The sequence below is a fragment of the Phocoena phocoena genome, chromosome 18, assembly GCF_963924675.1.
Source record: "Phocoena phocoena chromosome 18, mPhoPho1.1, whole genome shotgun sequence".
NCBI classification, from domain to species: domain Eukaryota; kingdom Metazoa; phylum Chordata; class Mammalia; order Artiodactyla; family Phocoenidae; genus Phocoena; species Phocoena phocoena.
The window spans coordinates 15,847,489-15,874,234 of NC_089236.1; the positions used below are offsets into that span (position 1 = coordinate 15,847,489).

At 45.5% G+C, this 26,746-nt stretch overlaps 1 protein-coding gene across 1 annotated transcript; it reads right to left on the minus strand.

Annotated features, from left to right (window-relative positions):
- Positions 1 to 7,405: 7,405 nt before the first annotated feature.
- Positions 7,406 to 8,118, minus strand: CCDC70 (coiled-coil domain containing 70). Its single transcript, XM_065895916.1, has one exon. The coding sequence runs from the start codon at positions 8,042 to 8,044 to the stop codon at positions 7,406 to 7,408; it is 639 nt and encodes a 212-aa protein (XP_065751988.1). The 5' UTR covers positions 8,045 to 8,118.
- Positions 8,119 to 26,746: the final 18,628 nt, after the last annotated feature.

The following is a 26,746-nucleotide window of genomic DNA, read 5'->3' on the forward strand; positions in this document are numbered from 1 at the left end:
CCCAGGGACACTCGGGCCAAGAAATGTCCCCTGGGCCGTGTCAGAATTTGGTTGATACTCTGCTGCATTTGGAGAGGGGCAGGTGGTAGAGAGTCAAGGGAACTGTCATTAGAATATCTTCGTGGTGATGCTTCGTGTGTGTGTGTGTGTGTATGCGCGTGTGTGGCAGGCGGTAGAGGGGGCTTGCCATCAAAACCAGGTCATTGGTCTTCCCTGGTGGCGCAGTGGTTGAGAGTCCGCCTGCCAATGCAGGGGACACGGGTTCGTGCCCCGGTCCGGGAAGATCCCACATGCCGCGGAGCAGCTGGGCCCGTGAGCCATGGCTGCTGGGCCTGCGTGTCCGGAGCCTGTGCTCCGCAACGGGAGAGGCCACAACAGTGAGAGGCCCGTGTACCACAAAAAAACAAAAACAAAAACAAAAACAAACCAGGTCATTCATTGATGAGAGTTCTTAAGATATAAGGAATATGTTAAGATCAGCTTGACTCTTTTTTTAAAAATTTATTTATTTTATGTATTTATTTTTGGCTGCATTGGGTCTTCTTTGCTGTGCGCGGGCTTTCTCTAGTTGCGGCGAGTGGGGGCTACTCTTCGTTGCAGTGCACGGGTGTCTCATTGCGGTGGCTTCTCTTGTTGCGGAGCATGGGGTCTAGGCGCACTGGCTTCAGTAGTTGTGGTGCGTGGGCTCAGTAGTTGTGGCTCACGGGCTCTAGAGAGCAGGCTCAGTAGTTGTGGCACACGGGGTTAGTTGCTCTGCGGCATGTGGGATCTTCCCAGACCAGGGCCCGAACCCGTGTCCCCTCCATTGGCAGGTGGATTCTTAACCACTGCGCCACCAGGGAAGTCCCCAAGATCTGCTTAACTTTTTACGTGGCTGAAGAATGCCCATCTGGTCCATTGGAAGAGCTTTCTGCCTTAGCTGTTTTAAGGGAAAGGCTTCTGGGAGTGCCCACCGAATGGGGCCATTTGAATTTAGTTGACAAAAGCTTGGGTTCTGGAGCAGAGACAACCTGGCTTCAAATCCCCATTCTACCTCTTATTGATTGTGTCACCCTGGACTCCCTGTGCTCAATTTCCTCATTTGTAATTGAAGCTAATACTGGTGCTACCTCACCAGGTTGTGGTGAGGATTAACTGAGATGTAACGCATGCAGTGGGCAGCGCTTAGATCAGTGCCTAAAGCCGAATGAGCTCTCAACCAACATCAGCAAGCGTTCTCTCTTCTCAGGGCTCAGCTGTGTCTTTTGCCTGCATTGATTAGGAAAATGTAGATCTAGAACTAGTTAAACCAGCATCGCATTTTGTTGCTAAGCAACCAGCTCCGAGTTCTGCAGAAAGTGCAGCTTGGTGTGCAGTGACCCCCTAGCAATTGAGCCCCAGTCAGGCTGTTGGTAAGCATTGTTTTATGTTACCCAAGGCTCATTTCAAGTGTGGAGGAGGAGGGAGGCATGCATAGACAGCACAGTCCTAAAGCATGAGCAAAACCAGTCTTTCCAGCTGGAGGGGCTCACAATGGGCAAAAAAAGAAAAGAAGTGATGATGTGTGCTTGCACCCACCTGCTGGAGGGAGAGAAATCACCCATATGATTTCCCCTTCTCTGGGGTGAAAGCGATTGTCATACATCTTCAGTGTCGTATCCTCTGTAGAACAACGGAGTATCTCTTCTTCACCTCTTGGGGTCTGGGGTTGCATGGCCTGAGTGGGAACCTGGATATGTGGTTCCAGGCTGAGAAGGGGCAGGGCTGGAAGCACCTACAGCCATCCACATTCCTCCCCTCAGGGAAGTCAGGGGTCAGGGCCACTGACTTCATGGGAGGTGTTCTCCCCTCATTCTTTCATTCACTCATTCATCTATATCATTAAACATGTATTGAGTACTAAGTGCCCAAGATTTGCTAAGCACTGAGAATAAAGCCTAAAGTGGGACAGTTACTCTCCATCTTGTCCTGGTACTTAGTTAAAAAAACAAAACAACACACTCTAGCTAGTTTATCAAAGTATTTATTGAAAGATAATAGGTTGCTTACAGAATCTCCCCAATAGTCAGAGAACTGGGGCTGGTGGCTACGCAGCTAGGCACGTTGCCCAGAACACTGTTCTGAATCACCCCAGATGAGCTCCTGTCATCCCTGCAGTTGGGCTTTGGGCTTTGAGGCTCATGCCGCTGTGCCAGACAGGGACCCTTCTGCCGGGGCCTCAGCTCTGCTGTCTCTAAGAACTCGTTTCCTGCCACTGTCACATGATGACCTCTGCCTGGCATCTTTTTCTTCACTGAAGTCCAGCTTGGATGAGAGTGATTGGTGGAGCCTGGGTCGCATGTGTGAGCCATGGTTGCAAGGGAGGCTGGGAAATAAATTTCTGACCTTCCCTTATAAGGTGAGAAATTCCCCAGACATAAGAAGGGTATTCCAAAGGTGTTGGGATCCTGGGATTCAGGGATCCCAGGGCAGCCACAAAGCCTTCAGACATGCATTGTCTATGCCCTCTTAACCTTTACAGTTTTCTGGAGGATTCAGGCAAATACACCAGAGGGGACAGCCCAGAGTGACCAGGGCGGGTACAGGTGCGAGAGGGACCACAGAAGGATCCACACCCAGTGTCAGGGAAGGCAACCTAGGGCAAGTGATACGAGGCTGATCCTTGATGGATGAGTGTGAGCTTATCAGCAAAGGTGAAGGGTGAGGGAAGGAGAACCCTTCTGATTACAGGTGTGACCGATGCAAGAGCTCAGATTCACTAAGGAGGTCAAGTTCAGGGAAGGAGAGACATTCTGGGTGGCTGGAGAAAGGATGAGGCTGATGTAGGCAAAAGTGCGAGAAACACTGCTCTAAATAATATGCTTGTGTCACCTGCTTTTTGCATTTTAATTTTAGGCATTATATACTGACTTCTCACGATCAGAAAAAAAGGCAGGTTTCCCATCCCCCTTCTTATTCTAATATTGTGTATTGTAATTTTGGATAGATCACAGTCAGTGTTTACATTTACCTAACTGTGTGAATGCTCTTCACGGCCGAGCGAGCAGCATCCTACTGCAGTTTTCCCTTTTCTGCCCACGTCTTTGTTTCACATTCCTGTACAACTATTGCTTTCTTCCAGTTGCTCAGTTTTCTCCCACCTCAACAGTTAGTTATTTACCCTCAGACTCTCCCCCAGCAGTGTTAATATCCTCTCAATCCGTTCAGTCACTTTAAGTATTCCACCAATTTCATCTTTTTTTTTCACATCTTTATTGGAGTATAATTGCATTACAATGTTGTGTTAGTTTCTGCTGTACAACAAAGTGAATCAGTTATATGTATACATATATCCCCATATCTCCTCCCTCTTGCATCTCCCTCCCAGAATGCTGGCTTGGAGGTTAGAAATTCCAGGACAGCTTAACTGGATGGTTCTGGCCCAGGTCTCTCATGAGGTCACAGTGAGATATGGGCTGGGTCCAAAGTCATCTACCTGGGTCCGGAGGTTCTGCTTCCAAAGTGGCTCACTTACATTCCTGGCAAGTTACTGGTTGTCTGCAGGAGGCCTCATTTCCTCCCCATGTGTCCTCATGACATGACAGCAGCCTTTATAGAGTGAGTGATTTAAGAGAGAGCAAGGCAGAGCTGTAATGTCTTTTATGACCTCTCAGCAGTCATACTCTGTCATTGTCCACAATACCCCATTGGTTACACAGATCAGCCCTTTTCAGTGTGGGAGGCGACTGCCCCAGGGCATGCATACCAGGAGGGCAAATCCACTGGGAGCCACCTTAGAGGTTGGCGACCACTAGGGATGGGTGGGGTGTCTCAGCGCTTTTCAGGTACATCTTCACTCTTCAGCCATTTTTAGCAAGGTATCACCATCTTCAGCTAGACCTGATATCTCTAGTTCTAAGACCCTGAGTTTTGTCCTCTTCAAAGAGTAAATCTCCAACCTCCTACATAACGGAGGAGCAACAGCCTCCGGCTATACTGAGTTGGGGAGAGGACCTAGGAGTTTGCTTCTTAAAAAGACTTTCATCTGGTCTTCCCGTTATTAGCTCCACCTTTACCTATGCCTCAGGAAGTATTTGACCTGCTAATTCCTATGTCTTTCTGGAGGAAGGTGGCTCTGCAGTGTGAATTGGGCTGGTCCTTGTCTCACCCCCCGCCCCCCGCCAGTTGAAAATTCAGCTGTGTTTCTGCTAAGTCAGCTCCATTCATCCATCTGCTTTCAAAATGTTGGTTGCTACTGGCTTCTCTCCTATTCTTTGTTCTTGTGGATTTCCATCTTTTTAACAATCTCTTTACCGTGTTTTACTGGGATTTTGGGAGGGAGTAGAAGCTGGTGAATGCATTTGTATGTGATCTTTAACTGGAAATCCCTTCCTCTTCCCTTTTCATCCCTGCTTCTTCTGGGCTACATCTTACCCCAAGTCAAGACAGAGAAGGGCTTTAAGGAGATCACTGAGAGGCTTAAAATATGGCACCTAAAGTTTGGGTAACATGGTGGTCTGAGTCATGCCTGAGAAATTCAAAGAGTGAGGAGCTGGCCAAACAGCCAGTGGCAACAGAGTAGAGAGCCCTGGGTTTGCTAATGAGGAAATAGGGCTTCCTGGTAGACCACCTGTTGTTAGAGGATTGGTCAGTCCTTCCCTCCTTGGCCCTCTACTTCTGGATAAAAGTGAGACATGAAGTTGTTCCAGAGGTTTGATTGTGGTGGGTATCACATGGCGATCACAAGGCTCTAGAGGTCGGCTGTCCTGGGGCCCCCCGGGTAGTGCTCTATCAGTCAGGGTTCTCCAGAGAAACAGAGTCAAGGAGCACCGTGTCCCCACCACCCTAGTGGTAGCCGACCTCCAAGTCGCCGGCAACTGCAGGTAGCCAGTGGAAGCTGGGACAGTGGCATGGGATGGGTTCTCCCTCAGAGACCCCGGAGAGACCCAGCACCGCCAACAGCGCGATCCGCAGCGACGAGCGAATACATTTTGGTTGTTTGTGGTAATTTGTGAGGGCAGCCCTAGGAAACTCATACAGTCATATTCTGGTAAATGATGGAGGTAACACTGGCTCCTGTCGGAGCCATAAGCTAAGTCCGTTTCATCCCTGTCGGACCCTAAGCTAAGTCCGTTTCACCAGTTCATGCTACTTATATGACTATTAGCAGTAATCAGTTATACATGACCCTTTGTTCTTCTGGTTCTGAATTAGATGTTAAAACTATGTCACAAGTCCCAAAGATGAGCTAGGCACGTCACGCTGGGATGCACTGGTGTGTTCACCACTGAGACCTAAGAGGACAGAGCTGGAACAGTGGACATGTATATCAGTTGGCTGGAAGAAGGGTGGACTCACAGAGGGACCCACCTGTCCTCCTCCAGTCCTTCACATGGCAGCTGTCTCTCCCAGTGCTTTCTGTGGGATGCTGTTGGGGGAGGGAAATGCACATTCCCAGTTCCTGCCTCCACCTGGTTTACATTTCTTTGGGCTTAAGGTCAACAATCTGTTTGCTTTTGTTTGGGGCAGAACCCCTGGAACTGCTGAATCTGCAGCTCTTGCTGCACTGGGGTTCCCACCATCCTGCACACCATCCACTGGACAGGTCTCCTTGCATGAGGGCCCCTAGCTGTCTCCCCTTGAAATCTGATTCTCTACACCAGCATCTCATTCCCTCCGCTTCTGACGCCTTTGCTCAGGGGCCTGCTGGGAGCTGAGGATGCAAAACTCAGTCTGTGGCAAAGGAGAAAGCGGCTCCCAGCGCCCTGGCCCTGACTCAGTCCTGAGGATCAGAGGCCTAGCACGGAGCACCAGTCCTGAGGATCAGAGGCCTAGCACGGAGCACCAGTCCTGAGGGTCAGAGGCCGAGCACAGAGCACCAGTCCTGAGGGTCAGAGGCCGAGCACGGAGCACCAGTCCTGAGGGTCAGAGGCCTAGCACGGGGCACCAGTCCTGAGGTCAGAGGCCGAGCACGGAGCACCAGTCCTGAGGATCAGAGGCCTAGCACAGGGCACCAGCTTTCTCAGAGTGACACGGAGCCATGGAGACTGCTCTTGGAGTTGGCCCACTCTCCTGTACCCGGACGTCTGCTCAGCACACCTAGGTGGACCCTGTCCCCTCCTTGCCCTGTTTCTCGACCGCCACCCCAAACCACAGTGAAATCTCCAAGTGCTTTAGGCTCATCCAGCCCTGATGCCGTCATTGGCTGAGCTACTCTAAAGCCACATCCCATGACCCGGCTGTGTTAGAAAAGGAGTGGGACCAATGGGCAGACGATGTGAGCTCTGGTCCTGGACCTTCCATTTGCTACCTGCCTGGCCATGTGCAGCCCCTCTGCTTTTCCAGGTCTCTGTTTCCTCACCTGTACAATGGGTTTATGTACCTTCCCTGTCAACCCGCAGAGTTGTGGTGAAGCTTACATGAGTTGGCAGATGTGGACGTGCTTATCAAATAGTAAGGGATGCACAAAGGCAAAGTAAGTTGCTACGTGCATGACAGTGAGGGCCAGGCCCAAGAAAAGGGGAAGCAGGCGATGTTGGCCTTGACATTTCTTTCTGCCCACATTCTGGTCCCTTCGATATCAATGCCCATATGGATGGTCTAATCCCAGAGGAGAAGTTAGGCATGTAAGTTGCTGACCACATTAGTGTACATTCATTTAATGTACTACCTCCCTGGGGCATTTTAATTTTAAGTGAATGGAATGAGGGAAACACAAAGGAGGGAACTGATAATGCAGAAATACAGGTATGTGAGACCTGCGTGAATGGGAGTATCGGGGCAGGGAGGTCTCCCTGACACCTCCCTGATGGCCCTGCCTGGTCCACAGGACTCCGTCAGGGAAGGGCAGTGCTCTTGTGGGCGGAGCCCTAGAGCCTTAGCCTAATGGCACGCCCCTTTCTCACGCTACGGAGAATGGGCAGTTGAGAAGTTTGGTGGAAACCTGGATCCGTGAGTGAGTGAGTTGGGGGGAATGCTGCCTCTGTGTTCTAAATGGCCTGCCAGGTGAGGACAAACCACAGATGAATTGTTAACAGTGCTGCAGCCTTTTCTGGGAAGCTGTCAGCCTGCTCCCAGCCTCCAAGACTGCCCAGAGTGGAGGAGAAATGACTGCCCCACAGCTCCGCAGAGGCAGAGATATTTCCGCCCCCTGTCCCTACGTGTCTCTTGCTGGCATTGCCTTCACCCCCATCCCCGTTCTGACTCTTCAGGAGAGTCCAGGGTCTCCAATTACACCCACCCACACATGCCGTGCTCACGGGGAGCTGCTCACGGAACCAAGCTCTGTGGACAGCGGTGCAGCCTGGAGGACGGGAGTACGACCTCTGAGAATCACAAAACCTGAAAAAATGCAGCTGGGCTCCTTACAGAAGTTGGTTTTCCAGACCTCTCCTCAGAACTTTATTAGATCTTTTGAAGACAGGAGACAAGTAAGAGCATATTTTCTTCAGCACATGGGGTCACCCCAGACTCGAGTCCCAGTCCAGCAGTGTGGACCCCCCAGCCCTTCGTCTCCTGTGCCCATGATGTTGCGGTGCCCCCCTGCTAGCCTCTGCTCCTCCACAGCCTGAGCACCCCCTTCCACCCAGAGGGCCTTCTCCTCCTCCAGAAGGGCGCTTTCCTCCTCCCACAGGGCCTTTTCTTCCCCCCACAGGGCCTTGTCCTCCTGAAGGAGGTTCCTGTCTCTTTCCCACACGGCATTGTCCTCCTTCCAGAAGGCCTTATCTTCCTTCCAGAAGATTCGGTACTTTTTCCAAAAGGCTTTCTCTTCTTCCCAGAAAGATTTTTCCATTTCCCAGAAGGCTTTTTCCTCTTTCCAGAAGGTTTTCTCCTCTTCCCAGAAAGGTCTCTCCCCTTCCCAAATGCCCAAGATCTGGCCCCTGAAAGCGCAGATCTTGCCACGGAAATTCCGCATCTCTTCCCTGAAGCCTTCTATCTTCTCACGGAAATGTCTCATCTCTTCCCGAAACACCTTTTCTTCCTGCAGCTTGTGGATTCGTTTCTTCTGGCGAGTGCTGGATGAGGAGGCCACCAGTGAGTGGAAGCAGGCGAGCTCCATCCACTTGCTCACCTTGAAGGGAAACATTGTCTTGGTCAGCCAGGGTGGTGGGGTGACTGTGACGGAGGACAGGGCTGCTGGCCAAGTCCAGGCCAGCTGGTCCAACCCTGTGAGGGCACCAGAGAGAACATGTCCCTTGAGTATCACATCCCAGAGCACAAGCCCTGGAGTCTGTGCCATTACTGGGAATGATTTTTTAATCTTACAGTTTTTTTTTTTACATATACATGTATCTATTCTCTTTCAAATTCTTTTCCCATTTAGGTTACTACAGAGTATTGAGTTTAGTTCCTTGTGCTATACAGTAGGTCCTTGTTGGTTACGTATTTTACATATAGCAGTGTGTACATGTCAATCCCAAGCTCCCAATCTAACCCTTCCCCTCACCCTTCACCCCTGGTAACCATAAGTTCGTTCTCTAAGTCTGTGAGTTGGTTTCTGTTTTGTAAATAAGTTCATTTGTATCATTTTGTAAAGATTCCACATGTGAGCAATATCATATGATATTTCTCTTTCTCTGTCTGACTTACTTCACTTAGATTGGTAATCTCTAGGTCCATCCATGTTTCTGCAAATGGCATTATTTCATTCTTTTTTATGGCTGAGTAATATTCCATTGTATATATGTACCACATCTTCTTTATCCATTCCTCTGTCGATGGACATTTAGGTTGCTTCCATGTCTTGGCTATTGTAAACAGTGCTGCAATGAACATTGGGGTGCATGTATCCTTTTGCACCATGTTTTTCTCCGGATATATGCCCAGGAGTGGGATTGCTGGGTCATACAGTAGCTCTTTTTTTAGTTTTTTAAGGAACCTCCATACTGGTCTCCATAGTGGCTGTATCAATTTACATTCCCACCAACAGTGTAAGAGGGTTCATTATTGGGACATTTTAACCATTGTTCTCTTTGTCCCCTTGGTGGTATTTGTGAGGGACAAGCTGTGGTAGAGAAAGACGCTGGCTGGTCATGGTTTTGCACTGAAGAGGTAGTCAGTACGTTCAAGCTCAAGGCTACTGAAATAATAGAATATCAGCCAGCAAGGACAGTGGTTCTCAACCAGAATGTCAGGACACACACGTGTGACATGATCACTTTAGAGGTGTGTCACAGTTTTGTTTTGCTTTTAAAAAATCAAGTGCCACAGCCCCAAGTGATTCATCAACCAGAATACATCTGAGGTTTTGGCTTTCTCTCTTGGGAATTGTTCATAACCTTCTGATTGGGTGTTCTCACAGCAGGGGGCCACACATGTGCATATCTTCTGTTATAAGCCATGTGGGAAACAGAAGGTGAGACCCACAGACCTGGAGGAGTCGATTTTAGTAGAAGAATCTATTTTGGGAACAGAAGTTTAAAACCAAAAGGTGAAAGATGACACTGAATGTTGGCTAGGATGTGGGAAAGAGGAATTCTCACATGGTAGCCAGTAATATTGAACAATAATGAGGACACATTATGACTCAGCTGCTCCACTCCCAGATACATGCCCTGAGGGAACTTCTAAATTGTGTCCAGGTTACCTGTACAGGAATGTTCAAGCAGCTATGTTCACAAGAGCTCAACACTGCAAGCAATCCAATGACTGTCAAAATAGAATGGAGTTCAAGTGTGGTGGTCTGTTCATGCAATGGAGAGCATAGCTACGTGCAACAATGTGGATGAACTTTATAATATTGAAAGAAAGAATCAGGATCAAAGACTTTGAAAGAAAAAGTTCCCAAACAAGCAAAGTTAAACTCTGTTGTTTAAGGAAATATACTTAAGTGACAACACAAAAAGACAAGCAAGGAAGTAAGTCCCATTAAGTCAAGATAATAATTACTTAGGAAGTTGAGATTAACATATATACACTACTGTATATAAAACAGATAACTTACAAGGACCTATTGATACTATATAGCACAGGGAACTCTACTCAATACTCTGTAATAACCTATATGGGAAAAGAATGAAAAAGAATAGATATATGTGTATGCATAACTGAATCACTTTGCTGTACACCTGAAACTACCACAACATTGTGAGTCAAATATACTCCAATATAAAATAAAATTTTTTTAAAAAAGTAATTACTTGTGTGTGAGAGAGGGAGTGGGGAGGTAGGACACTGAGGGTTGTGATTGGGTGAGGACATGAGAGGGGCTTCTGAGGGGCCAGGAGTATCCCTTTTCTTTACTTGGTGGCAGTTGCCTATATGTTATAATAAAAAAGTGCTAAGCTGTGTACAAATGTTTTATTTACTCCAGTAAATGCATTGTATATCACAGTAAAATAAAAGCTAGGGAGAGAGAAAGAACGAAGGAAGGAAGGAAGGAAACAAAGAAAGGAAGGAAGAAAGAAAGGAGGGAAGAAGGGGGGAGGGAGGGAGGAAGAAAGAAGGAAAGAAAGAAAGGAAGGAAGGAAATAAAGGAAAGGAAAGGCAGAAGGAAAGAAAGAAGAGAAGGAAAGAAGGAGAGAGAGGGAGGGAGGATCTCCACACATTGCCGTTATCTGAGGTATCAGATCTCAGAACTATCCCCAAAATTCTGGTAACCAAGATGGATTGAGAGATGAGAAAAAGGACTGGACATGGGACAGCAGTTGGAGTGCAGGGGAGACAACGGGTGTGTACACATGGCAAGGGCATCGATTTCCATGTTGGGCTTTCTCGGAAGCAGCTGTGGGCCTCGCTGAGCACCACACCCTAGAGCACCGTGAGTCCCTTCAGGCGATTTCCAGGTTTCCTCCTTGTTTTTCTACTTTCTGACTTGGGAACAGGCAGTAGGGGAGAAGGAAGGACACATAGCTGGCATGTGCGTGGCTGTGTGTGTGTGTGTTTGTGTGTGTCTAAGAGATGTTTGTATCAAGCACTGGACTGATTGATAGTAAAAACATTTAGCAACTTGGTCACTAATTTCAAATGAAACCTCCCCTCCTCATACAACCCTCCAACTGAAGGAAAATATACAGACACCCACGCTAAGAAGCAAATTTAAAAACACTGAACGCTATCACTAAAGAAAATAACTATATTTTCCAACAAACGACAAAATAAGGTTTACAGAAGTCCCCTTTCCTGTGTGAGACCTGTCTGTCCCCAGTGTGTCCCCTGCACAATAAGGAAACATTTGTGCAGGCTTCTGACTTTCTTCTACGTGTTTCCTGGACATATCCCCGTGCCGAAAGTGATCACCTTCCAAATTACACTAGAGCTTTATTTCTTACTCCATAAGCAATGTTTGCACTAACTAGACAACTTGCTGAAACAGTTTAATTAATTCCTCTTTCCTTTTTACCACAGATACCAACTATCACCCAGTTCTACATTTCACCCCATCCACGTTACCCCAGCCATTATTTTCTGGCCCTTTATGGCCTCACACTTTCTGCAGGTCTAACACCAGTCGTTGCTTTTAGTGGCCTTTCCTTTTAGGGCTGCTCTCCACAAAGAAACAGAGTGTGTCTGCCTTTATGAAGACGAGACAGCTGCAAAGATGAGTGAATTCAATTCAAGGCAGCTGGCCCAGTCCACGGAGTCCCTTGAGAATAGAACTACAGACTGTAAGTCAGAGAGCACTCAGGGTTCACGGCACACAATTTTCCCCCTGAATCGAGCTCCCCACTTGAGCAGCAGCAGGAGAGATCTGCTTAAGGCACTCGTTGAATAAATGTATTATAGAAAGACACATATCATAAGTCAAGTATTCAGGGACACCCCTTGTTCTCAGAGAATCTGGGTTCCTACTCGTGGAGAAAACAGGTTCATGAGCTGAAACTCGCAGCTCACCCTCTTGGCATCCACATCCATCTTTAATGTCCTCCTCTGGGCTCCCAGGCAAGGCCAGGCCTTCCCCCCATCTCCTGCTGACTGCACAGTGACCTTTTCGTCAGTGATCCCTCACTCACGGGCCATTCACATCTCGCCCTCTGCTTATCCTGACATCTCAGCACAAAAACGTGCTCAAGTCTGTCTCATTTTAAAACCAACCAACCAACCCAAAACAGAATCCTCTGACTCCCTCTACCTATGGCTAGCCCTCTCCTCCTTAAATAGTCTTCTTAGGGGCTTCCCTGGTGGTCCAGTGGTTAGGGCTCCATGCTGCCCCTGCGGGGGGCACGGGTTTAATCCTTGGTCGGGGAACTAAGATCCCACATGCTGCGCCTTGTGGTTAAAAAAAAAAAAAAAAAAGGAAAAAGTAAATAGTCTTCGTAAAAGAGCAGTTGGCGATCACTATCCCCATTCATGTATTGCATCCGCACCCTTGTTCTACAGCGGTCTTCTGTCCCCTAACTCCACTGACAAGATCACCACTCGCCGCTAGTTGTTTAGTCCTTATCCCTCTTGACGTCTATAAGGCCAGGCTATTCTGTTTTCCTCCTACTTCCCTTTTGGTTCTAGTCTCTTTGTGGACTCCTTTTCCCAACGGAGTATACTTTATCCGTTTAAAGCAGAACCTACCTCGTAGGGCTCTTGTGGGGAATAAATTGGTATGTTGAGTGCCTAGCACAGTGCCTGGCACACAGCAAGTGCTCAATAAATAGGAAATAAGAATAACTGTAATTCCTATTTTGTGTCATTTTCAGTCTTCTTAGAATGGCATGCTGGGATAACCATGACTTGCCCCTACAAATCTTAGCCTTACCTTTCAGCCATCTCCCCTGACACCCAGGCTCTGGCCACCTGGAATTCCTCAAATGTGCCGAGTTTTCCCCGCTTCCACGCCATGCTATTCTCTCTCCCTCGATGTCTGGCCTAAGCCCACTTCACTTTGTCCAGCTAACTAACACTTCAAGACTCAGATAAGGAGTCCGCTCTCCTAGGCAGCTTCTTCTGAAACTCTCCCACCAGGTTCAGACTGAGCATACACCCCTCCTGTCCCGCTGGGAACACTTCGTCCCCCATCTCTATGTCCAGCATCTAGCACAATGTCTGGTACATAATAGCTGTTCAGTAAATGTCCATTGACTGAATGGCAGTCTTCTGGGTTAGAATGCTGGAAAAAAATTTATCTCTGAAGTTTTTATCATTCCACTTAAATTATCTTTGAGAAAGAGATAAAATAAGTACAATATCAAATACATTGATGCCTATTTAGATATAAAGTACAATATAAAACTGTAAATATGTGTCTATATAGATATAAAAACATGAGTCAAAGACGCATGCCTAATCTTCAATCTTATAATTCAAGGCTAGGAACTTATTTTTAAAGGAAATGTTATATATCAAACTATGTTTACAGCCAGTCCTCTCCGATCTAAAGCCAACAGTTACTTACTGCTTAGCTATATTTCCCAACTGGGCAAGTCCTGTAGCCCTCAGAGGACAGGCAGTCATTGTCACATCAGATCCCTAGTGATGTCGCTTTCATAGGCTCCCTTAACACTGGTTGCAAAGACCCCTCTCAGTCCTGAGTCACAGGGTGGAGAGGGCCAAGATAGGGAACCAAATGAGAGACTCTAAAAACTTGAGGGAGAAGATGAAAGGTTGCAAAGACTTCATCTTCCATCTTTGACTTCACCAATAGGCTGGTGCTGTTGATGACTCGCAAATGATCGTTATTTCACATTGTACCTGGACTGTGTCCAGGAGCAGGCTTCCGGGGGAATCATGTTTCAGTGTGGCGGGGAGGGGTTGTATGTGATGAATCATTTCTCTTGCTGCTTTCAAGATTCCCTCTTTGTCTCTGTCTTTTGACAGTTTGACTATGGTGTGTCTAAATGTGGACCTCTTTGAGCTTATACTACTTAGAGTTTGTTGAGCTTCTTGGATGTACAGATTTGATGCAGATTTTCCTCACATTTGAGAAGTTTATTTATTCCTATATTCTTTCTTCCTCTTTCATTCTCTCCTCTCCTCCTAGGATTCCTATTATATTTATATTAGTAGCTTGATGGTGTCCCACAGGTCTCTGAGGCTCTGTTCAGTTTTCTTCATTCTTTTGCCTTTCTGTTGCTTAGACTGGATAATCTTAATTGACCTGTCTTCAAGTTCACTGATTTTTTCTTCTGCCAGCTCAAATCTGCTGTGAGCCCCTCTATTTTTTATTTTCAAGGCCAGAATTTCTATTTGGTTCTTTTTAAAAAATAATTTCTATCTCTTTATTGATATTCCCTATTTGGTCATACATCATTCTCATTCTTTCCTTTAATTCTTTAAGCAAGGTTTCTTTTAGTCCTTTGATCATGTTTATAGCAGCTGTTTAATATCTTGGTCTATAAGTCAACATTTGCAGTTCCTCAGAGACAGTTTTTAACCAAAAAGAAAATCACTCAGAATCATAGTTTCTATTGCCTGCCTTCTCCCCCGATTGTGAGCCATTCTTTTTTGCTTCTTTGCGTGTCATATAACTTTATGTTAAAAGTGAACATTTAAAATAATATAATCTTAAATAATACATTACAAACAATATAATGTGATAATTCTCAAAATGAGGTTTCCCCCTCCTCAGGCTTGTTGTTGTTTTGTTGTTGACACTATTTGTTTGTTTAGTGACTTTCCCAGACTAATTCTGTACAGTCTGTATTTTCTGTCGTGTGTGGCCCCTGAAGTCTGCTTAATTAGCTTAGTGGCCAGCTAATGACTGAACTAAGAGCTCCCTTTGCTGAGGGCCTGTGTGGTGTGTGTATGTGGACATGCCTTCAGTGCTCAGGAAGACGGTTTGCAGTTCTGCCTGAGCCTTCACTTCCCACTTGTGCAGGGCCTCAAGGTCAGCCTGAAGTGAGGCATGACAGCCTCCTCGGGTCTTTTGGGGTCATGTGCACACTCACAGGCACGTGACCTTCCAGATTCCCAGAAATACGGTAGAACTTTTAAAAGCTTCCATCTTACTCCCCAGTTATTCCTAAATTATTGGTCAGCCTCTTATTAGCCCCAGCTGGTAACACAGCCTCAGGCAGCTGTGATATTAAACAATTACACTCATTTTTTTTGACAAATGCCCTGAGGCTAGGGCTGTTTGCGTAAACTAAGCATTAAGTTAGGTCAAATAAAGACAAGTTTCGTGGGTGGAGCTTTTCGGTGAACTGCCCAAACCAGTCAACTGGTAACAGTTCTTTGGAGATGAAGATTTAGGGGGGCTCTAAACCCATCCTGTGCCCTTACTTAGTCATTCTAAGATTCCTAATTTATCGTTTTTTAAGCATTCTTTTTTTTAAAAAAATTTATTTATTTATTTTTGGCTGCATTGGGTCTTCGTTGCTGCGCGTGGGCTTTCTCTAGTGGTGTCGACGGGTTTCTCATTGCAGTGGCTTCTCTTGTTGCGGAGCACGGGCTCTAGGCGCGTGGGCTTCAGTAGTTGTGGCACGTGGGCTCAGCAGTTGTGGCTTGTAGGCTCTAGAGCGCAGGCTCAGTTGTTGTGGTACGCGGGCTTCGTTGCTCTGCGGCATGTGGGATCTTCCTGGACCAGGGCTCGAATCCATGTCCCCTGCATTGGCAGGCGGATTCCTAACCACTGCGCCACCAGGGAAGCTCCGTTCTTCTTTTCTAATGCAGAAGATTGCTCTAATAATGGAGGTGGCAGACAGTCTGAGACATGAGTAGTATTGTAGCTGGGGAATCAGAGAGGAATAGATGCTACAAGGAGTATTTCAAAGAGAGACTCAACAGGTGATCAGGTGGTTGCATGGGAGGAAGGTAGAGGAAGCAAGGACAGGGCTAAGGTACCTGGTCTCAGTGCCTAGAACTGTGCACTAATTAGAAATTTGAAGTTGAAGTAGAGTTGATTTAGATGAGTTGGTAGAGTATTCTTACATAAAACCTTGGGATCCTCAGTGATGCACAATTCGTGTTTGCTACTCCAAGTAAATCTTAAAGTCTCTGGAGGAGATAGTAAGATAGTTAATAGGTAATAGTAAGGAAATAGTAAGGAAAGAGTATTAGACAGTAATAGATAGGTAATAGTAAGGAAATAGTAAGGAAAGAGTATTAGACAGTAATAGATAGGTAATAGTAAGGAAATAGTAAGGAAAGAGTATTAGACAGTAATAGATAGGTAATAGTAAGGAAATAGTAAGGAAAGAGTATTAGACAGTAATAGATAGGTAATAGTAAGGAAATAGTAAGGAGAGAGTATTAGACAGTAATAGATAGGTAATAGTAAGGAAATAGTAAGAGATTACTATTGCTAAATGTGAACAGGCACTAAAAATAAATTGAACTTCAGCATCAATGAGCTCACGTAATCGAAAAGGACAAGCTTCCCTCTCCCATACTTTGCACCAAATCAACAGCTCCTTTTTACTCAAGATAAGAGTTTAGCTTAAATTTTGTTCAGTACTCTTATTTTTAAAAATGGTGTCATCATTCTTGTTAGTCTTCAAAGCAATACATGTTCATGATAAAAAGAAATTAGAAAATAGAACAAAGGCGAAGAAGAAAATTAAAATCATCCATAATCCCAATACTCAGAGGTAAGTACTGTAAACACTTTGACGTATAGTCTTCCAGTCTTTTTCCTGCACTTGCAGTTAGGTATATTCTAAACAGTTGGTTTTATACTGTGCATACTATTTTGTGTCTTGCCTTTTCATGTAATAATATGTCATAAAACTTCCCCATTTCTTTAAATATTTCTGAGAACATGATTTTCTGTAACTGCAAGAGTACACTTTCCCCTACTTCTGGAAATTGATTTATTCCATTAGGAATATAGATTATGTTGCTGGAAGAGTAGGTCAAATTGGAAAATTGCTCACAAATGAAGGCAATGGCAACATTAATCATCACTGCTATGGTCTCAGTCTCTGTGTTGAAAATAGAGAATTCTTTCTGGCAGCACTAGTCACAGAAAGGGATCATTCCTGGGAATCTGGCTCTGTGAAGACAGACTTTGTTGTGTTCCTGCTATATCCACCATGCTCATTTTACAAAGAGCTTCTGAAATCAAGCAGAAAAAGACTAATAACCCAATAGATAAATGGCCAAAGGATATGAATACATTGATTGCAGACAAATGCAAATGACTCTTTAACATATGAAAAAATTTCCAGCATCAATTACAGGGAAGTGCAGTTGAAAATAAATATTGCATTTCTCTTCTATCAGATTGGCAAAAATGCAGAAGTTTGACAATACCCTCTGTTAGCAAAACTGTGAGAAAATAGGCTCCCTTATACCGTGCTGGTAAGAATGCAAAATGTTACAAACCCTATAGCGGTGCGTTTGTCAGCACTAGTGAAAATGTAGATGCATTTACCTGTTGACTCAGCAATTCCATTTCTAGACGTCTATCCCACGGGTACGCTTATACAAGTACAAAGTGATACTTGCAGAAGGTTATTCAACTAACTGGAGTATTGTTTGAAACTGCAAAAGATGGGAAAGAATCCAATTCTCCAGCAATAGGGAACAACTTAAGTAAACTATGGCATGTCCGCACGGCAGAGCACTAAGCAGCTGTAAAAAATTGAGCAAAGGCTTCAGTGGCTGATACGAAGAAACCTCCAATATATACGAAGTGAAACAAACAGCAAGGTCTAGGATACTGCTACATGTTGTGTAAGAAAGAAAATAAGAATATATACCTAGGTATTTGTTTACATTTTCACAAAGAAATACTTGAAGAAAAACACCAAATTAATAAAAACAGTTATTTATGAGGGAAACAAAAGAGGAAGCAGGGGTAGAAGCAAGACCCCTTTGTGAATACCTTTCTAGAAGGTTTTGGTCTTTGAATAACTCTGAAAACAATTCTTAAAATTGGAAACAAACACATGAGCATAATCATACATCTAATAGTACTGTACCCACACAGAGGAGGAAGGAGTTATTTCAACTGACTTTAGGGCACAGTGTTTTGACTCTGCCTCCTCAGTGGAATGTAATTGAAGGATAAAAAAACTACAAAGAAATTTGGAATCTCACCTTGGTCGTTTTATTTTTTTAGTAGTGTTCGTATTGTTATTTTGAAACTTTCTATTGTATCACAAAGCATACAAGTAATTGTATTAATAAGATTAGGAATCAAGATTTTCAATGTAAAAGAAAAGGGATACAATTATAACATCAAGTAAGTTATATAAAATACTATATAGTATTAAATTTAAATTAAAAAATTTTAATGAACTCATGACTTTAAAAAATATGCATGTATACTTCTGCTTATTGTGATGGGCTAATAGCAACAATATCCCAGGAGCCATGAATATCGCCCTTGTGCACAGATCTTAGCCGCTAATACCATCCCCTGCCCGGGCTCCACTGATAAATGACTGTTTCTGGGCATAGGAAAAGGAAGGTACAAAGTGAACCTGAGACATGTTTTTCCAGAAATCAAGGAAGTTTTCTTGTCATGTCAAAAGGAGCCAACTTGAGTAGGCTGCCACTGACCAAAACTGTGAGAATTTGACCATCAAAAAGAATAATGTTTGGGCTTCCTTGGTGGCGCAGTGGTTGAGAGTCTGCCTGCCGATGCAGGGGACGCGGGTTCGTGCCCCGGTCCAGGAAGATCCCACATGCCGCGGAGCGGCTGGGCCCGTGAGCCATGGCCGCTGAGCCTGCGCGTCCGGAGCCAGTGCTCCACAACGGGAAAGGCCACAACAGTGAGAGGCCCGCGTACCGCAGAAAAAAAAAAAAAAAAAAAGAAAAAGAATAATGTTTGTGGTTAATTGAAATCTATTCAATCTCTAAAATCCATGAATCTACAATGATACTAATGATTTAAAAAGACAGAGAAAACTCACTTGTCACCATTTAAAGCGCAATTAAGGCTATTAACTCAACTTCTCTGAAAATTATTTGAAATTAAAGGACAGTTGAAAGAATGAGCAACGTATGCCACCTTTCATTTAGAAACTGTAGACCATGCTATCAAACAGCCCCTGTTGATGTGGGAAAGCTCTGCAGAAGAACCTTGGCTGATATATGTAGAAGAAGCGACAGAATCAGAAAGAAACCACTATTTCACATACCTAATGATATTTTTGGCATTTTCATTCATCATTTTTAAAACCACTGGATGAATGATTGATGGGGAAACTAGACATTTGTATTGCCCCAAATAGCACCACAGATTCTATGTCTAAGTGAAATATACCATTGTATGGTGGAGGGATCAGTCTATCATCTTTATCTAGAGGTTAATTTAACACCACAAAGTGTGGGTCGACCATCTATCACGTGCCTCTTGGTGTAATGCAGTGTGACTGTCTTGTATATGTAAGATTCTCCAGAAGCAGAGCCTGAGGTCTATTGGGGGAGGGTTCTTGGGAGAAGGAGAACAAGGGAAGCAGGAAAGGACAGGGGAAAAACTGTGTAGGAATGTGTCTCTGTTGGAGAATAGCAACAGCCTGAGCCACTGGGTAGCTGGGGAGCATGAACTGTTCCACCGAGTTGATCCCACCTTGAAGTCCGTGCCAATACCTGCAGGCTTCCCCTGGGCATCCCATGCCACCGTTTCTACGGCCACAACCACGTGATGTTGCTAAGAGGGCACCATGTGACGTCCTAGAATATAACCTTCATGAAGGTGGGTGTTACAGGATGTGTTGTGTGCCCCCAAATTTCGTATGGTGAAGTCCTAACCCCTCAGGATGTAACTGTATTTGGAGATTGTGTCTTTAAAGAGGTAAGTTTAAAAGTTAAAAGGAGGTCACTAGGGTGGGCCCTAATCCAATACAACTGGTGTCCTTACAAGAAGAGGAAATTAGGACACAGAGAGGAAAGATCACATGAAGACACAGGTAGGAGAAGCTGGACATCTACAAGCCAAGGAGAGAGATCTCAGAAGAAACCAACCCTGACAACACCTTGATCTTGGACTCCAAGCCTCCATTTCTGTTGTTTAAGCTCCCCGATGTGGTACTTTGTTATGGCTGCTCCTGCAAACTAGTACAGTAGGGATTTCTGTTTTGTTTACTGCTTCATTCCAGCACTTAGAACAGTGTCTGGCATGTAGTAAACACAGTTACCGAATGAATGAATGTTCTACTCCTGGAGTTTTAAATCAAAGCAGGAGAAAAGATCTGTACTTGCAGATTTCCTCTCTGTATAACTGTGGTTTCTATTCTTTCGCTCCTCTCCATCATATTGTTTATCCCAGGGGAGGTTTTGCTCTTACCTGCCCCTCCCATCTTCTTCCAGTGGAACTTCCTCACCAGCCTATCCTCTGGAGGCTCTGTGTACGTCACACTTTCTTCTGTGCAGTTCTTGGGATTTTTTGTTTTTGGTGGTTGGGGTAGATTGGGTTTTCCAAAGGTGGCCTTAACAAGACCGCCTCATCCCATATTCTCTTCTGACACTGTGACCTCGCCAGTGCCCCATCAAGAAGCAGAATCTGTCTCCTCCCCTTGAACCTGGGTGGATCTTTGGATTGCTTCAACCAACAAGCCACAGAGAAAGCGGTGCCATGTGACTGCTGGGCTGTCGTGTGCTGGAGCCCTTGCTGCCAGGGAGCCAATGATCTTGCACATTTTTCCCTAGCTCCACGCCCAGTGGAGTCATGTCAGTAGCCTGAAGATGGCCATGGTGAGATTATTTATATTGCAGAAGCCAGCAAATGCTACGATCACAATCATACACACACACCGAGCTGGTTGTTAAACATTTACCAGCAAACCACCATTTCTGAGGCTAAATCGTAAGTGGTACAGCTTCCTTGGGTTCTCCTTCTCTCAGTACATGTGCTCTTAAATCCTTGTCTCCATGCTGTGAAAAAGCCCAGGGCCCTGTGTGGTGTTCTGGCTGACAGCTGAGGTCCCAGCTCCAGCGAGCATGTCACCATGAGCCACGTGAATGAAGAAGCTTACTGATGACCACAGTGCCAGCCACCATCTGTCTGTCTGCTGAGCCCAGTCAGCCCCCAGATATAATAATAATAAATGATCATTGTTGTTTTACACCACTTGGAGCAGTTGTGCAATTATAGATAATCTGAACAATGATACTTGCACTGCTCTTCACAAGGCATCATAAGTTAAGAGGAATGAAAATGCATCAGTTTCACACTGAAAAAAATATATCTGTTTTACATGATAAATCTTCATGCTCAGAGTAAGAGTCACTCATTCACTCATTTATTCAACAAATATTTACTGAGTGCTAATTAAGCGGCAAACCCTGCACTCACTCTGTGTTAAGGGTGGAGGAGCCCCCAGTATGCAAATGGAGACAAAGTGGAAACAACCAGATACAAGTGTAGTGTGAAAGGCACTGCATTAGAAGTGTGTGTAGGGTCCACTGGGGAGGCACAAAGGAGAAAGGGGCCAACTCTTTTTTTAAAAAAATTGTGTTGAAGTATAGAGTTGATTTACAATGTTGTGTTAATTAATTTCTGCTGTACAGAAAAGTGAATCAGTTATACATATATACATTCTTTTCCATTATGGTTTATTACAGGATATTGAATATAGTTCCCTGTGCCGTACAGTAGGACCTTGTTTATCCGTCGTATATATAATAGTTTGCATCTGCTAATCCCAAACTCCCAATCCTTCCCTCCCTCATCCCCTCTCCCCCTTGGCAACCACAAGTCTGTTCTCTGTGTTCGTGAGTCTGTTTCTATTTTGTAGATATGTTCATTTGTGTCGTATTTTAGATTCCACGCATAAGTGATATCATATGATATTTGTCTTTCTCTGTCTGGTTTACTTCATTTAGTATGATAATCTCCAGGTCCATCCATGTTGCTGCAAATGGCATTATTTCATTCTTTTTTATGGCTGAGTAATATTCCATTGTATATATGTACCACATCTTCTTTATCCATTCATCTCTCGATGGACATTTCGGTTGTTTCCATGTCTTGGCTATTATAAATAGTGCTGCAGTGAACATTGGGATGCATGTATCTTTTCGAATTACAGTTTTGTCCAGATATATGCCTAGGAGTGGCACTGCTGGATCATATGGTAACTCTTATTTTTTTGTTCTTTGAGGAACCTCCATACTGTTTTCCATAATGGCTGTACCAATTTACATTCCCACCAGCAGTGTAAGAGCGTTCAGAAAGGGACCAGCTCTTGATTGTTGATTGGAGGTGCGCAGACAGTGGGTGACAGTCGAGGAAGACTTCAGAAATGATGTCTGGGCTGAGTCCTGAAAAGTGAGGCAGTTTCTCAGGTTATAGGTGGGGAGGGTTGCCCAAACAGAGAGCAGCCCCACGAGAAGGCATGAAACCCTGGGATCCTGAAGCCCTTGTTCTGTGTGACTAGACAGCTCCCCAGGAATGCTAGACAGGTGCCGAAGAATTCTGAGGAAGCAGGTGCACACTGAGGCGTGTTGAGAAATAGAAGGCTTGGAAGATAGGTTGAGGCCAGCTTAGGAAGAGCCTGACTCTCTCCTGAAAAAGCTCTTGTAAAATAAAGTTAAAATATTATTTAAAATCTATTGCAGACCAACAGATGACATCATGCGCAGTGAGAAAACACTCAGGGCTTACTGTGCCTGTCGTGTCTGTCACTGCACACGTGACACATGTTCTTATGGGTTGTCCCTTCTATTCTGACTGGTCAGGGCCCTTGTCTAGTTTTTAAATATTTGAAAAGTATCATCCCTGAAAACATGATTGGAATCAAGAACAGGACAAAGGAGGTAGCATTCACCATCTTGTGAAGGAAATAAAACAAGAGGTATAAATAATTAGGAAAAAAGGGGTAAAACCATCATTATCTGCAGATGATTTGACTTTATACCTTAAAAAAAAGAGGCAGAGAATCAACGTGAAATTTTAGAACTGATACTCTTCAGAAACAAATAAGCATAGAATGCCGGCTCTCTCCCCAGGGATCTGTACAGTTAGTGCAATCTGGAACAAAATTACCCCAGGATTTTCCCCCTGGGGAAACTTGATTAAATCATCTTTGAAAAAGTAATCTGGAAAAATAAACATGTGAGGAAAACGAGGGGCCTGGCCCCAGCCTCTGGTCTCAGGATTCCAGGCGAGGACAGCAAACGGGTTGCCAGGGCTGGAGCCCAAGTGGTAGGGAAGGCAACTGTTTCTTGCCAGAGGCCAGGGCCTCAGAGAAAGGCGGACAGCCGGTGGGAGGAGGTGGGGTTTTGTGGGGAGAGCCTCTGCAGCTGGTGCTGTGCCTTTCCCAGCGTTGACCCAGGCCCCGGGGATGCTGATACACTGCTGACTCAGCAGCTAGAGCAGCGACCTGAGGACGGGTCCTCTTCCCTTTCCCCAAGCCCGCTCTAAGGCGCCGGCTAGAACTGAGTGGCAGGGCTGAGGCTGGAAACCTTTCAAGGGGGAGGGAAGCAGTCTCTCAGGGCGTGTCCTCACATCCTCCCCAGAACCCCTGGGACCGCTGAAACCGGGGCTCAGGGACACCCCAGTATTTTCCTGGAGCACCTGGGGTGGCTGCCCAGTTCCACAGGGCCCTTAGCATCTGAAAGTTTGACTGTCTTTTTTCTTTTTTTTTTTTCTCCTAGACCCAGGAGTTTCTTTATTTATAAAATTGTAGTAAAATATACATAACATAAAATTGACCATCTTGACCATTTTTAAGTGCACAGTTTAGTGATGTTAAATACATTCACCCTGGTGTGCAACCAACACCACCATCTATCTCCACAACTCTTTTCCATCTTGCAAAACTGAAATGGTACCCATTAAACAGCGCCCCCATCCCTTCCTCTCCCCAGCCCCTGGCAACCACCATTCTGCTTTCTGTCTCTGGGACTGGGACTGCTCTGAATACCTCAGAGAGATGGAATCATACAGAATTCGTGCTGTTGTGCCTGGCGTATTGCACTTGGTACAGTATCCTCAAGGTTCATCCAGGATATAGCTTGAGTTGATTGTGTTTTCGTTCTTCTCCTTCTATGAATTAGTTTGGGACTGAGATAGTTTGCTTCTGTTTTTTCTCAAATTATCTTCAGGAAAATTATAACGCTGAGAAAAGTCAAAAAGAAAATGAAATGCTTTGTGATTCAGGTGGAAGTTGAAAGGAGGGTCCCTGACGGTTTCTCCCCAATTAGGAAGCCATCAGGATTAGCGGATGGTAAATACAGAAAAAAATGACTCAAATAGAAGGGTAACATGAGAATGGAAAGTTCTCCAAGGAAAGCATGAAGAGAATGAGAATGGTTACACAGAACTAATTTGTTTGAGAATAACACACAATGAAAGACAGCCTTCTGCACCGTCTGGGGGAGGCCGGTGGGAAGGAACACTTGGGAATGGGGGAGTCAGTGTTGACTCTCCCCTGATCACTCATCACGTGGTGCACAGATTGGCCTTTGGCCGACTTTAATACCTCCCTTCACTTCCATGGCTTCTGTCAAGAAGTGAGGCACACCCTCATCGACTCACAGACTCCTTTGTAATTAACCTTAAGCATACGCTCATTAACTCATTACTCTTTTGAATTAAATTTCCTCATGGGATACATTAGATTTTATAAAATAATCCTTTTACTCACAATGTCTGGCTTGGAGTGAACACTACTTATTCAATGAATGAGTGAACTCCCTTTTACCAGCAGAGCCCCACTGAGTAGGCCACCTCAAGGCTTATATGGAACAACATGCATAATAAAATCTATACTCTGAATTCGGCTTGTAACCCAGTTGTACTAACACGTGACCTTTATTCACATGGCAATGATTGTAGTGGCCAAAAGCTTGGACTCTGGATTGCATTGCCTAAGTTCAAGTTCATTATACACTTGGTAGCTCGGTGACCTTAGGTAGTTACTTCATCTCTCTGTACCTCACTCTACTCATCTGTGAAATGGGGATAATAATAGCACCTACTTTGCTTTGGGCAGTATTTTCAACAGTGGTTTTCCACTCACTTCCAACAGTAGCTGCTTCCACTCTGTTGCTCATCTCTGGGCTGCCCCCCACCCCTGACCACCACGTCTTCTTTTCAACTTTTCCCTCCTTCCATCACGTTTGTAACTAACTCCCCATATTAAATTCCCTCTGTTTTCTTAAGTGATAAAACTATTTTTATTATTACTGACATCTAGCCTCTGAACCTCATAATCACTTTCCAAAGACTCCTGCTTTTTCAAAAAATTCCTCTATTTCTGTACTTAAAATATGTATCATCTGGTTTGGGAGAAAACATTCCCTCTTTGCTGCATCTGCAGGGCCACCTGGAAAAGCTACTGAGAGACCAGCCCTGATTCCTTCCCTTACTGACCTCCTGGGAGGACGACCCTATAATCCGAAGTTTAGTCTGTTTTGAGCCCTGGGCTAAAACATGCTCAGAAAGGGCTACTGTCCTTCAGGCAGCCCCAGGCTACGACAGTGGGTCTGGGAGTTGGGAGGCTCTGTCCTCCCTGCTCACAGCCAGTCACCCCACTTCAACCTGCTTGGGGGAGGTGCGGCCAAACATTGCAGAGAAGATTCAAGTCACCTCACATGCTGCTCTTTCCTCCAGCAGGTTCCACCAGCCCACCACGTGGTGTGAAGTCTTCAGCGTGGGTTCAGGGCTGGAGACTGGCACGGCCAGGACGATGGTGAGACAAGAGAGTCAAGACTGAAGGAGATGTCACCCTCAGGGCCACGCAAGTGCAGGGGCAGCGTGAAAAAGGAGCCCTTCCTTACATTTTGGACAACAGGTGCCTTTCTGCCCCACCTGGTCTCACCCCTTTATACCACCCTTTTCCACGAGAACGACACAAAACTGAGAATGTCAGGGTTGGAGGAGGCAGGACTTCCTTGGGTCCAGTGGTTAAGACTCCAGGCTTCCACTGCAGGGGGCGCGGGTTGGATCCCTGGTGGGGATCCAAGATCCCTCATGCTGCGCTTCACGGCCACAAAAAAAGAAAAAAAAAAATGTTGGAGGAGGCCTTTAATGTCCTAGGACTCCCCTGCTTCTCCACATGTGGTCCATGGAGACGTAGCAGGGTCTTCAATGTAGATTCCTGGGCCCAAGCCCAGACCAACAGATTCAGAATCTTCGGGAGGTGGGGCAGGAACCTGCATTTTAATAAAGAGCCTCAGGCACTTCTGATAAACTAACAGTGGAGAACTTCTACTTGATGCTCACCTGTCACAGCATACCTTACCCAGCCTCCGGAAGTAGCCTGTTTTAGATCTAAAGAAAACGGCGGTTAGTCTATCACAGTGGGCACAATTCTGTCTCCCTGTAACTTTACTCTGTCTCAGATCCAGAGTCTGGAATGACACTGTATAGGTTTCATCTCTTTTCTACATCTCAGTGCTCGAGCACTAAGGCGTCTCTGCGGTCCTCAGCCCGCCTCAAGGACCTTAAGCCTCTTTAAATTAAATAGTCGGTGTTCAGTCGACTCTTCCTCACAATCCACCAGCACGTAGAGAGAGCAAGAAAGGAGAAGAGGCTGCCAGATACGCCTGCACTACCAACTAAAGTTAAGGCCCTGAGATGGAATGTTTCCAGCACTAATTCACAACTCCACTAAATTATAACTTCGGCCCTGAATTTTAACAGCCCACCTTTCAAACGCTTCCCGGGGTTGCGCTGCTGCCCCCTTCCGGCCATGGGAAGTACTGCAGGCTGTCGAAGCTGGCGTTGGGGATGCGCTTTCCCCACACGTGGGAGTGGGAACGCGAGATAATCCGTCCCTCCCAGGGAACGCCAGGAGTTGCTGTCCTGCAGCAGGCGAGAAATCCGAGACGAGAAACAGAGAAAGGAAGCATGCGGCGGGGAGGTGGGGACCCGCCAGCGAAGAGAAGACCTGGAAGATGTAGACCTGGACCACCCCGAACCCACAGTGGCCCAGTTCTGCCCGGTTCTGGGTCTGGCCCTTTCGTCAGCTCAAAAGGTGAGTTGGGACAGCCCTGTGCAGCCTTTCAAGTTGGAGAAAGAATC

Coding starts and splice junctions, on each gene's coding strand:
- CCDC70 (XM_065895916.1), bottom strand. CDS start 8,044: ATGTTTCCCTTCAAGGTGAGCAAGTGGATGGAGCTCGCCTGCTTCCAC.